The sequence below is a fragment of the Bombina bombina genome, chromosome 4, assembly GCF_027579735.1.
Source record: "Bombina bombina isolate aBomBom1 chromosome 4, aBomBom1.pri, whole genome shotgun sequence".
Lineage (NCBI taxonomy): Eukaryota > Metazoa > Chordata > Amphibia > Anura > Bombinatoridae > Bombina > Bombina bombina.
The window spans coordinates 492,701,348-492,716,100 of record NC_069502.1 but is presented as its reverse complement, the minus strand read 5'-3'; the positions used below and the strand labels follow the sequence as shown (position 1 = coordinate 492,716,100).

Sequence of the window (14,753 nt, the reverse complement as noted above, 5' to 3'; positions counted from 1 at the left end):
CTAGTTCTTTAAAAGTTAAAATATTTGATTACCTCTATAATCACAAGATTTCTACACTAACCCCTTAGAAACTAGTAGAAGAATTAATTCATTTGCATGACATCCACATTGTCATTGTGTTAATTATATATATATATATATATATATATACACTGTATATATATATATATATATATATATATATATATATATACACTGTATATAAATATATATATATATATATAAATGCAGAAAAGAAGCACTCACTGAATTTTCATCAAAAAGTGGCAAATAGTTTTAATGCAGGTTGTGACGTTTCGGGACAGCAACAGTCCCTTCCTCTGACAAGTTAACACTAAACAAAATCAGCCTTTAAATAGGCTCCCAAACACACTCCCCTCAAGATCAGCCAATCCGGGCTGAATAATTAGACACACCCCTATAGTGACCAATAAAAATTAGTGATACATTTGTGCATGTGAATGTTGTGAAATAATCGATCAAACACTACTTAAAAACAAACCCAGAATGAACCCTGTTGCTGGTAGTCATGTCCCCTTCGCAAAATCAACATCATATAGAAATCTGAATCAACTAAGTTAATAATATAACACAATATAACCAAAAAGTTTATAACCAATCAACCTTCGATTTACATCAGACTCTAATACGTCATCCACTCTGTTCCTGATCCACCCCTTGTTACTAAGGACGCGATCATTGTATAAAGCCTCTCAGCAGCTATCAGGGAACCTAAAACTAAGGTCAATCCTGAGATCAAACGTAATCTTGAATTGCAAAAGATATATATATATATATATGATACTAACAAACGTCAGCTAGCGTACTGCCCACTGAGCGCAGTTAATCTGTTACCCTCAGATCGCATTGCATACAGATGACAAATATCCAAAAAAATATATATATAAAGAAAGGAGAACTAATACCCCCATATATCGCCATATCTATGGTTTGCGAAAAAATTCGTAACTACCAATGTTGTATATGTGCCAGATCGCCATATGGTACTGAGCTACGAAAAAATGTAAACAAAAGAAAACGGAACCATCCAATCTCCAAGTGCCATGTCAGAATGGGCGTGTATACAGAGGCGTGTCACTGCCTTTTATTGTAGCATTACGGTGTATACTACCAAAGCGTAAATAAACAAACAATGTGCTGAATCATATTGCTTAAAGAACATAGACCTTATATAGATACTAAATAAAATAAGTAATCACCTATGTCAAATCTGTCAAAAAAACACCACATACTAATTCAAAAAGGAAAACTTGATAATCACTAAAAATAATAATAATCACTGCCGTGAAGTGAAAAAACGATCTGTATAATCTGGTCTCCAGAGTCACAAAACTACACCAGACTTGAAACTTAAATACACAACAGAGCAAAATCATGTAGGACATGACCAACCCGCAAGAGGATTCAATAGAAACTGGGTAAACACTCCTAGGAGTGATACATAACAAAAAAATTAAAAATAAAATACAAAATATACATTTAAAAACAATTATTGGCACATGGAGAACTGGCAAAGAACAAATAAGCAGCCACCACACCTTTGGATATCACTAACCAACTTACTTTTGTGACCACATATTCCCCCGAAGTAGTACCATTAACCCGGATGGTTAAAGAAGAATGGAAATTAATAGAAGCTGACCACACTTTACCATTCAAGGATTGGAAAGCACCAAGAATAGGCTTCAGACGGGGCAGAAATCTTAGAGATTATTTGGTGAAAGCCGATATCAACCCTGAAGGTGGCTCACAAACATGGCTGAAAACAAAGAAAAAGGGATGCTATCTTTGCATCAGTTGTGTGACCTGTAGTGGGATGCTCACAGGCCCCCACTTTCATCATCCAGAAAGTAACAAAATCTATGACATCAGATATTTCCTTACTTGCACTACTAAATTTGTAGTGTACCTCTTGAATTGCCCGTGTGGTAAATTTTACGTTGGTAAGACGACGGATGATGCCAAAACCAGGATGGCCAATCATAGATCTAGCATCAGATTGGCAATACGAAATGGTAAAGTGGACCAACCGGTGGTGAGGCACTTCCTAGAGGCGGGACACTCAGTCAATGATCTGAGATTCAGACTTATTGACCATGTGCCAGTTCCTAGAAGAGGAGGAGACAGAGGCAACATGTTATTACGCAAAGAATCGAGATGGATCTATGAATTAGGGACTGTACATCCCAGAGGTCTCAACACTCACACTGGATGGCAATGTTTCTTATGATTTTTTATGATTCCTTATGACAGCCTATGAAAATCTATGCTTCTATGAAAGTCCATGATAGTCCATGTCTGTATAATGGTTTATGAAGATATATGAGAGTCAATGAGCCTACAATACGGAGCTCAGTGTCTTTATATCCTTTTTTGATTATTGATTGACCTAGAATGTTTAATCGATCTAAGATCCTTACAAGTGACAGCCAGTAAAGGTGTCTTATCCATAGGGATGAATAGAATTTTTTTTATTTTTTTATTTTTTTTATTTTTTGTTTTGTTTGATTTTTTTTATTTTTTTAATCTTTTTGATTTTTTTTATTTTTTATTTGGATCTTCCTGACTTTTTCTGAACTTTTGCATTTTTTTGATAGATTTTTCGCCATTTTTATAAATATTTATTTTTATTTTTATATTTTTTTATATTTTTATCTTTTATTTTTATTTTTATGTTCATATTTTTCATTTTTTCATTATTTCATCATATTTTTATTACTTTACTGTTTTTTGCTTTTTTTTATCTTTTTTTATCTTTTGGAGATAATCTATTTAGAAGTCAAGTAATCTAGCACCATACATGTATTGGTACATTGATTAGTGCATACCTGGGGTAACCAAAATATTATGATACAACTATCCTGTCCAGAAATTCCTTAGATACTATTATTATATCATTATATTATTCCATTATGATTTATTTGTTCTTTGCCAGTTCTCCATGTGCCAATAATTGTTTTTAAATGTATATTTTGTATTTTATTTTTAATTATTTTGTTATGTATCACTCCTAGGAGTGTTTACCCAGTTTCTATTGAATCCTCTTGCGGGTTGGTCATGTCCTACATGATTTTGCTCTGTTGTGTATTTAAGTTTCAAGTCTGGTGTAGTTTTGTGACTCTGGAGACCAGATTATACAGATCGTTTTTTCACTTCACAGCAGTGATTATTATTATTTTTAGTGATTATCAAGTTTTCCTTTTTAAATTAGTATGTGAACAGTGGTGTTTTTTTGACAGATTTGACATAGGTGATTACTTATTTTACTTAGTATCTATATAAGGTCTATGTTCTTTAAGCAATATGATTCAGCACATTGTTTGTTTATTTACGCTTTGGTAGTGTACACGGTAATGCTACAATACAAGGCAGTGACACGCCTCTGTATACACGCCCCCACATACACGCCCATTCTGACATGGCACTTGGAGATTGGATGGTTCCGTTTTCTTTTGTTTACATTTTTTCGTAGCTCAGTACCATATGGCGATCTGGAACATATACAACATTGGTAGTTACGAATTTTTTCGCAAACCATAGATATGGCGATACATGGGGGGTATTAGTTCTCCTTTCTTTATATATATATTTTTTTGAATATTTGTCATCTGTATGCAATGCGATCTGAGGGTCACAGATTAACTGCGCTCAGTGGGCAGTACGCTAGCTGACGTTTGTTAGTATCATAAATATATATATATCTTTTGCAATTCAAGATTACGTTTGATTTCAGGATTGACCTTAGTTTTAGGTTCCCTGATAGCTGCTGAGAGGCTTTATACAATGATCGCGTCCTTAGTAACAAGGGGTGGATCAGGAACAGAGTGGATGACGTATTAGAGTCTGATGTAAATCGAAGGTTGATTGGTTATAAACTTTTTGATTATATCGTGTTATATTATTAACTTAGTTGATTCCGATTTCTATATGATGTTGATTTTGCGAAGGGGATATGACTACCAGCAACAGGGTTAATTCTGGGTTTGTTTTTAAGTAGTGTTTGATCGATTATTTCACATCATTTTTATTGGTCACTATAGGGGTGTGTCTAATTATTCAGCCCGGATTGGCTGATCTTGAGGGGAGTGTGTTTGGGAGCCTATTTAAAGGCTGATTTTGTTTAGTGTTAACTTGTCAGAGGAAGGGACTGTTGCTGTCCCGAAACGTCACAAACTGCATTAAAACTATTTGCCACTTTTTGATGAAAATTCAGTGAGTGCTTCTTTTCTGCATTTATATATATATATATATATATATTTATATACAGTGTATATATATATATATATACAGTGTATATATATATATATATATATATATATATATATATATAATTAACAAAATGACAATGTGGATGTCATGCAAATGAATTAATTCTTCTACTAGTTTCTAAGGGGTTAGTGTAGAAATCTTGTGATTATAGAGGTAATCAAATATTTTAACTTTTAAAGAACTAGATGACTGTGTTATAGCTGATAAAAGTGTCTCTACATTTCACACTGGCCAATTATGGCCTCACAGCCAGCATGGGGGAGAATTGAGGTGTGAGGAGCAACTCCAGCCTCTGGGGTCGCTGAACAATAACTACATAGCCAGCAATATTAAATATGAAATAACTATTTGCAGAACACATTATAGCTATCCATAACACATATTTTTAGTGCTGGGAAAAACAGGTATTCAATTAGCACATTTATTATGCCTAGTTAGGGTTTGAGGTCAAGGTGCAAGATAACAGATGCTAGCTACTTTGTGGGGGGGGATATTCGGTGCCCATGGATTAATAAGTCAGTCATGAAAAACAGTATGACATAATTGTTCACGTAGTGGGCACTCTATGTTCCATGGGTGTTTGTCTGTTCCCCTAGGTTCAATATCTCCAAACTAACCAGAAAACCAGACCGGTGTGAGATACTATTACTTGAGCATTATCCAACTGACCCTAGGTTGGGTCATGTGACCCGGAGTAGGTATAAAATAATGTTTGATTTTACCACATCAGAGTTCCACTGTTTCAGCAAAAGAAAACACCAGAAGGACTTAGGAATTCCCACAGTCACCATTTTACTTTGTAAGTTTAGGGTTTCAGTGTTAATCTTTTTTTGCTTGTTCTATTTTCTATTATTTTAATTAACTTTTTTTTATATAATCATAGCATCTAATTTCATGTATTTCTTTTTCCTTTTTTATGCACTGTGAACCTTTTCTCCAATTAAAATATACATTTAATTAGGTCTATATTTGTGCTCTAGTAACTGAATTCATGGCTTCCTTAAGCTTGGGAATAACGTTACCCATATTTTATTTTTTATATATATTTGACTTTTTGGGAGGGTTTAAAGGGGCAGTAAAGTAAAAAATAAACTTCATGATTTGGATAGATCATTTAGGGCTAGATTATGAGTGGATCGATATTTATCCTTTCCGGCTTGCGCACTAACTCAGCTAGAAGTAAGTTTTATGTACACGTTAAACAGCGTTGGGTATTACAAGTGTAAAGTAAAATGTTTTCGCTCGTGAGTTAACCCGACACGTGCAAAAAGCCAAAGTTAGAATATCACAACCGCATTAACGTATTCCCTCACAGAAGTCAACGGAGTTGGAAAAGTGGGAAAAACACCTAACACCCTACTGGTGCGCAATCTCTATCGCATTTTCTTAAGTGCACTAACCCAACATGAAATATGAACATTTCACATTCCAATGTTCTTCACATAGAAGAATATGTTCTATTTATTCGCAAATACATATTTCTATATATATCTGATGGTATATTTATACAATATCTATCTATCTATCTATCTATAGATGATTATATATAGGTATATATATACAGATATTTATAGGAATATCTATTTAGAAATACTTAGAACATATTTTTCTATGTGAAGAATATTAGAATCTGAAATATTTCCAGTAAATACATAGTTAAAGACTTTATTAAATATGAATATTGCATATATATATATGTTTATTTTTTATTTTTATCAAACAAACAATAACAATCATTGCACACAAATCCTCCCATGTGCACAGAATATAAACCTATATTATCTGTATATTTGTAATCAGACCTATATATAGGATTTCCATCTATTTTACAATTAACTTGCTTCAAATTATATATTTTCTCCTGTAGATATCTACTCATCTAATCCTCTGGGGCACCTTGCTCCTAAAAATAATATGTCTATAATTATCTCATTATCTAACTGTTACCCATAATTCAACCATTCTGTTATAGAATTCTATATTTCCTTTCTTCATATAATATATTCTTCTAATATCAAGTTATTATTTACTTCATTTATCCACATATTTATATCTGGGGGCTCAATTTTTTTCCATAATTTTAAAATCATCTTTTTAGCACAATTTTAGCACAATTATTTATTTAATTATCTTTTTAACATATTTCATTATTTCTATCTAAAAATGTTGGAGTACCGGGCATGACCACCATATGTGTATCATATTTCCTATTTCTCCACATCCTCGCCAGCATAAGCCTTTAGTGTGGGGATATATTTTTTTAATCTTATTTGGTGTCATGTACCATCTCGTGAGGATCTTTAAATTAATTTCAGGTATTTTTGCTGAGACTGAAGATCTGGCAAAGCCATAAAATATATTCAATCATTCATTTGCATCTGTTTTTATTACTTTCTCTTTCCCAGCTTTTAGTATAATCGGGTAGATCGTCTTTATAGATAACTAAAATCTTATAGACTTGTGATAAATTATTTATTTTATTTTGGCAACATAGTTCCTCAAACTTTGTCAGCTTTCTAGTCAAATCTATCCTGTACTGATTTGTCAAAATATAGGGCTCCATCACATATGCGGTGTCGCCCGCAAAAGCTGGCACCACCGTTTTTTACGTGATTTTGGTATCTCATATATACGACACCGCATATAAATGCGGCACGTAAATTTCACCCTTCGGCCGCAATTTTTACTCCCATAAGCTAACATAGAACTGGGTCGCAAATCGGTATCACATATTATGCTCAAGGACTTACATGGTGAAAATGGAGAAATTTTACTCAATTTTCACCTCGCCACAAAAAAGCAGCCGCAGCAAGCCTTTCTCTGAGTATGTGAGCACCTTAACCCCTGTAACTGCCTGAAAATATTAACTAACACCTAACGCATGCACAATATCTATCTACCTGTCAACCGCAATCCCCCACCGCAATAACTAATAAAGTATATTAACCCCTATATCCGCCATCAAACCCACATCGCAACTAATAATTAAAGTATTAACCCCTAAATCCGCCAACCTCAACATTGCAAACTACCTAATAAATGTATTAACCCATGTATTGCCATTAACCCACAACGCAATAAAGCTATTAAACTATTAACCCCTAATCCGCCAAACCCACATCACAAATAACTAATCACTAAGCCCCCTAACCTAACACCCCCTAAATTAACCCATTACATAAAGTAAAATAAAACTAAATTACAATTAAAATAAAACAAACTAACATTACTTTAAAAATAAAAAAATAAGTTTAAATTAAGCTAAAATTACAGAAAATAAAAAAGCTAAAATTACAGAAAATGAAAAACAAAATTATCAAAAATAAAAAGATTACACCTAATCCCAATCAAAATAAAAAAGCCCCCCCCCAAAATAAAAACACCCCCTAATCTAATACTAAACTACCAATAGCCCTTAAAAGGGCCTTTTGTAGGACAGTGCCCTCTCTAACAGTAAAACCCTCCACCCACCAAACCCCCCAAAATAAAAAAAGAACACTAAAAAAACCTAAACTACCCATTGCCCCTAAAGGGGCATTTGCATGGGCATTGCCCTTAAAAGACATTCAGCTCTTTTAAAAATGCCCATAACCCTAATAAAAAATAAATAAAAAATAAGTACAAAATAAAAAAAAGCCTAAATCTAACCCCCAGGTTGGCACTCACGGTTCCTGAACTTCCAGGCAGTGAAGTCTTCTTCCAAGCGGCGACTGGTTCCTAAAGTCCGGTGGTGAAGTCTTCTTCCAAGTGGCGACCTCTTCTATCTTCATCCAGGACTGCAGAACTGAAGACCGGCGACTGCGGAACTGAAGACCGGCAAACCGCAGAGCCATGGAGCGTGAATGATCCTCTTCATACAATCTCTGCCGTAAACTGAATAGTAAATTCAAGGTACGCCATTAAAAATGGCGTCCCTTAAATTTCTTTTGGCTGATTTAATTCTTCAAATTCAAATCAGCCAATAGGATGAGAGTTACTGAAATCCTATTGGCTATTCAAATCAGCCAATAGGATTTCAGTAGCTCTCATCCTATTGGCTGATTTGAATTGAAGAATCAAATCAGCCAATAGGAATTTAAGGGACGCCATATTTAATTACGTACCTTGAATTTATTATTCAGTGTATGGCGGCAATCGTACGAAGAGGATCCTCCACGCTCCATGGCTCTGCGGTCACCAGTCTTCAGTTCTGCAGTCGCCGGTCTTCAGTTCCGCGGTCCTGGATGAAGATAGAAGAGGTCGCCGCTTGGAAGAAGACTTCACCGTCAGACTTCAGGAACCAGTCGCTGCTTGGAAGGAGACTTCACTGCCTGGAACAGGACCTTCTCCGTCGGACTTCAGCAACTGTGAGTACCAACCTGGGGGTTAGATTTAGGTTTTTTTTAATTTTTGGGGTTTTGTTTTTTTTAGATTAGTGCTGAATGGCCTTTTAAGGGCAGTAAAAGAGCTCAATGCTGTGGGGTGTTTTTGTTTTGGGGGGGCTTTTTTATTTTGATAGGGATTAGGTATAATTTTTTATTTTTGATCATTTGTATTTTTTCTGTAATGTTAGCTTTTTTTATTTTCTGTAATTTTAGCTTAATTTAAAATTAGGTTTTTTATTTTTAAAGTAATGTTAGGTTTTTTTATTTTAATTGTAATTTAGTTTTATTTTAATTTAAGTAATGGGGTTAATTTAGGGGGTGTTAGGTTAGGGGGCTTAGTGTTTAGTTAATTGCATTGTGGGCTTTGGTTGTTTAGGGGTTAATAGATTTATTAACATTGCGTTGTTTGGGTTTGGCAGATAAGGAGTTAATAGTTTAATAGGTTTATTGCGTTGTGGGTTAATGGCAGATTAGGGGTTAATTGTTTTAATAGGTAGGTTGCGATGTTGGTGGATTTAGGGGTTAATACTTTTATTATTTAGATCGCGATGTGGGTGGATTGCGGATTAGGGGTTAATAGTTTAATTAGGCATATTTCTTTGTGAGGGGTTGTCGATTTAGGGGTTAATATTTTTATTATTAGTTCCGATGTGGGTTTGATGGTGGATATAGGGGTTTTTACATGTCAGATTTATTTTTGGGAGACGTGTTATACTTTTACGGGAGATTTTTTTTTTTTTATTTTCTTAAGCTCCGGCAGTTTTTAAAGTGTTGTAAGTCACTGGCGACTCCAGAAATTTGTATTTACACTCATTTCTGGACATTCCTATTTTATCTGACTTATGGCACTTTATGAACTGCCGGCGCGGTTTATGCAAATAACGGGCAGCACGGCTTCAGCGCTTGCGCTGAAGCCTGTGCAGTATCTGTAATCTTGCCCATAGTGATTTATTTGTGTATATCTAAACCAATCTGATAATATGTCATAGCCTTTGTCTTTTAACTTTTTTCTTGTTTCCAATTTCCCTTCTTTATCTAATGAATACAGTCTTATATTTCCCACCCTGTGAGTATTTATTTGACCCCTGAGATACTCTTTATTATCAGTTATAGATATTAATGGGGAGGGTATGGTAGATATCTTCTTGCTATTTTTAATGATCTTATCCCATATATATAAAGTTTCTTTAATTATCGGGAATTTAGCGATCTTATCCTCTCTTTCACTCAGAGATTTCCAACATTGATTACTCAAAAGATTTTTCCTACTTATCATTTGATTTTCAATATTAATCCATAATTTAGATTTCCCCCCATTGTGCCAGTCTATTATTCTTTGCAAAAATATTGCATGGTGGTATTTTTATCTCTATGTTAATGGGACAGTCTACACCAGAATTTTTATTGTTTTAAAAGATAGATAATCCCTTTATTACCCATTTCCCAGTTTTGCATAACTAACACAGTTATAATAATATACTTTTAACCTCTGTGATTATCTTGTATCTAAGCCTCGGCAAACTGCCCCTTTTTTCAGTTCTTTTGACAGACTTGCAGTCTAGCCAATCAGTGCCTGCTCCCAGATAACTTCTCATGCACGAGCACAGTGTTATCTATATGAAATACGTGAACTAACACCCTCTAGTGGTGAAAAACTGTTAAAATGCAATCTGAAAGAGGTGGGCTTCAAGGTCTAAGAAATTAGCATATGAACCTCCTAGGTTAATCTTTCAACTAAGAATACCAAGAGAACAAAGCAAAATTGGTGATAAAAGTAAATTGGAAAATTGTTTAAAATGACATGCTCTATCTGAATCATGAAAGTTTATTTAGGCCTAGGCTGTCACTTTAAAGCCCTTTGCTTTTAAAAGTGTTATTATGAGTGAAATTTTGCTGTATTTTTTATGTGTTTTTGTGACACTTTTTTGACTCGCATAACAGTTAACCAGAGCTCCGAAGTTGCACTATTCAGACACACATTAACTTCAATTGCGCTCAAGCAATCATTTTTACTTTCAACCTGTTATACGCGTAACAGCTGCAATACACCCAATATTGTTCACACACAACAGCTAGCATGCCACTCATAATCTAACCCTTAAATGTAAACAATTTACCAATTTACTTTTATTGTCTAATTTACTTTTTTCTCTCCATATTCTATGTTGGAAAACATAACTAGGTAGGCTCAGGAGGAATAATACGCTACTGGAGGCTAGCTGCAGATTTCGTGCACATATATTCCTCTTGTCATTGTTTACCCGATGTGAGCAACTAACTCCCAGGAGTACATTGCTGCTTCTTCAACATAACATACTATGAGAATGAAGCTAATTTGTTAATAGAAGTAAATTGTAAAGTTTTCAAATGTGTATGCTCTATCCATATCATGAAAGAAAATGTTGTGTTCCATGTCCCTTTAATGCAACTGCAATTTAATGTGCCTAAAAAGCCCTGAATAGTATCTTTTAGGGTGGTGGTAGTGAATGTTGATTTTTTGGGAAGAGTAGGCAGCGTTTGGGGGATTAATTTGGCTTATCTCTTGTGCCCTGGTAAGGATTTAGGATAAGGCAACTGGAGACCCTGCAATGTTAACCCTTTCATACCCACACCCCCCCCTGTCATCACAGCTTGGTAAGTAGCTCTATCTGTGGCAAGCTGGTTGCAGAAGCAAATATTTAGCCCTGCCTATAGTAAATTGGCTTTCAAAGACAGGTTTAGTTAACCTTTTGTGTTGCCTATGGCGGGCATTGGTTGGAATAATTAACCCCATATGTGACAGACACACAAGCAGAGGTGGCAGTGATAACCCCTCCCTGTGACAGTGGACATTAAAGCAAAAGAAACAAAACAGAAAAAAAACTAATAAATACTCTGCATCTTTTTGTTTTATAATAACAAAAAATAAAACATATTAATTATTTTTTTTATGATTCAGAGCATGAGATTTTGAGCAATTTTCCAATTTACTTTAATTATCAAATTATCAAAAGCAGGAATGTAGCCTCAGGAGAGTGCATGCATGTGTTTGGAGCAATTTAATGCCTAGGCATCTCTTCAACAAAGATCGCCATGGCAATAGATCAAATATCATAATAAAAGTAAAATGAAAACTGCTTTTTTTTTTAAATTTTCTGCTCTGTCTTAATCACAAAATACTTTTTTGGGGGGTTTCATATCCCTTTAAAGTATATTACTAGATATATTGCAACTTAGTAAGCAGTAATAAACAGTTTTGTACAAACAATATACATCTATAAATGTATACATTTTAGAGATATTATTCAGTGAACTACTGATTATATTCAGATTATTCATTTTAATCATGTATTTTTTTTTTTTACAGGGATGCAGATCTCTTTTTGCTAGATACACAGAGAGTTCAAGCTTATGATGTTGGCTGGCTTGTATTTGATATCACAGTGACCAGTAATCACTGGGTGATAAATCCACAGAACAATTTGGGATTACAACTTTGTGTTGAAACAGATGACGGTAAGGATCAGTTTTTGCAAGTTCTTATTATTTGTAGGCATTATTATTTTTCACAAAATTAAAACAAATTCTAGGTAATAAAATCAATAAATATAGGACAATCTTGGACGTTTACTATGGTTATGTAGCACTAGCTTAAAGATTTTATATATTTTTATATATTTATATATGTGTACATGTTCGCAAACACTTAGGGCTAGAGTATGGAGCGCTAAATTATTGTGCTCCGGCAAATGGGAAATTTACCCCCTTGCGGGAGTGCAATAATTAACCAGCCATTACAAGTGGCTGGTTATTGCTACCACAAGCTTGCGGTAGCTTTTAGTGCTTATAAAATAAACCAGAGATCGGATCTCTGGTTAATTTTATAAATCTGCCCCAAATACCCCCAAAATACTTTCTAGTGTAGTTTACTAAAAAATATAGATGGCAGCATCACTATTTTTTAATAAATTTACTGCACTAGGCAGTATTTTGGGGTTAAAGTTGGTGGGAGTGGGGTGTCAATGTGAATTGTGTGTTCCAAGTAAATATATGTATATGTATATGCTTATATTCATATATAGTTATGTGTTAAAATGTCTACATACACATATTAATACATAAATATATATGTATTTCAGCATAGACATACCTGTATATATTTAAATGGCATCAGAACGAGGCTCCCATCATAGCCAATGTAAGCAAGCGCTCGTGAGCTCAATGCTTCCTTGCAATGCAAATGCGAGGTGGTGTTTGCATTGCGGCTAACTTGTATAACCAGCGCACATTATCGTGCGCTGGTATTACAAAGTGAAGTGCTAATTTTGCTTTCATGAAAGCGCTATATAGCGCTCCACTTGTAATCTAGAACTCAATATTGAACTTCAAGCTTCCAGTATGAGTGGAAACAAACTAACAATTTTTCATCCAGTATCTTATAAATTGAGCCAGCAATCCATAGGGAAATATACAAACCAATACCTTATATGTTGTGTTTTACAACTTACTGGTTGGTAAAGGTATAGTTTAGCGTCCCAAATTCCAGCGCCTGGCAAATTCCAGCGCACGGTTGGAAGGTACCACATGGGGAGGGAAGGAGATGGGATAGGTTCCGGTAAAGATATTGGAACAGAGGGATCTGTGTGTGGGGGGGTGGGGACCATGGATAAGTTCCCAGCGGCGGTTGCGGTGCCCAGGAACAATATTGAAACAGAGCAATACCTGCCTCGGGCACCGCAACCACCACTGGGAACCTATTCATGCCCCCCCCCACCTTGGGTTATCTTTCTGAAGTAATTCCCACAGTAAAGTGTACGTTTCTGAAGTAATTCCAAGGTTACCTTTCTGAAGTAATTCCCATTTATAACATGCTGAGATAAAATATAACATGCTAAAATAAAATCTAACATGCTGAAATAAAATATAACATGGTTACATAATGCTGAAATAAAATATAACATGTTACATAATTTGGGATGCTAAACTACACCTTTACCTACTGGTTTATTTCCATATTTAGATCTCCCATCTATATATCTGTTTCATACCCACTTAAACCAGAAAAAGTAGAAGGAATCAAGTATTTAATTTCTTAGGTATTTCCTTATTCACCATCTTGTGGGAGTGTATTTTACATAGTTTATATCACTGCAACAAGACCTTATTGGAAGGTGTGGGTTATTTTGTCTTTCTGGGATACAGACAATGCATAACAATTTGAATCCACCTGCAACATAAATTACTAGGTAGATTTAGCTCACTTTTCGAGCTAGAAGATCACATCTTGTTGGAAATAAGAGAAGCCCCACCTGATACCAGATATACTTTCTATGGAGGCGGCATCTCCCCATATGCTTTGCTTTTACAGGGGGTTGAGACTACTTATATCAGTTTGGTACATTTACCATCTAATTTCAAGGTGATTAAAAAGTGTCTTTTTTTATTAATTACTTTGAAGTTTGTGCACTCTAGATTGATGTTTATACACTGTTTATACCATGTGGATTCTCCCTTAAGGATAGGGTTTTAGACCCCCCCCCCTCTGCTCAATAATCTCTGTAAGGCAGTCTGGATGTAATTTCAACTTTGAGGCAAGGTGGCCCTTTAATAAAACTTGTATAAGCAGTACTACTGTCCATTAGTAAACAGAAACAAATATAAAAAATGTTTTGGGGGATAGGCTTCTCCTCACATTTACATCGCTCCTCTATAATCTTTGCGGCCTCAATTGAAGGACACTAATACCAGACCCAGAGCTGTAACCACGCCCCCAAACCCAGAGCTGTAACCATGCCCCCAAACCTCTGTTGCTGTTAGGAAATAACAGTACAATCAGCTTTCTTATGCCGATTCAAATAGTAAATAAATAGAACAAGAAGAGCTGAAAGTCCCACAGATCGTGCTTAATCCAATAAAAGCAGCATTTTATTCAAACAAATTATTACACACCACTCCACACACCTAAACTGTACACATCCGACATGTTTTCTGCCTCAACGGCATTTCACCAGGGATAACACAGCTGCAAACGTTCTCTCATTTTGTACTTCACAGTATTAAACCTTTTATCTGTGTATATATTTACAAAACCTCTATGCATATACATCAATTCTCTTGTTA

The 14,753-nt window shown here is 34.9% G+C and overlaps 1 protein-coding gene across 1 annotated transcript in view; it reads left to right on the top strand.

Annotated features, from left to right (window-relative positions):
- The window catches only part of BMP5 (bone morphogenetic protein 5), a 397,705-nt gene that overhangs the window by 262,909 nt on the left and 120,043 nt on the right, over positions 1 to 14,753 (top strand). The window contains exon 3 of the mRNA XM_053710397.1: positions 12,001 to 12,149. Within this exon, the coding sequence (XP_053566372.1) occupies positions 12,001 to 12,149 (149 nt within the window). The remainder of the gene's footprint in view (positions 1 to 12,000; positions 12,150 to 14,753) is intronic.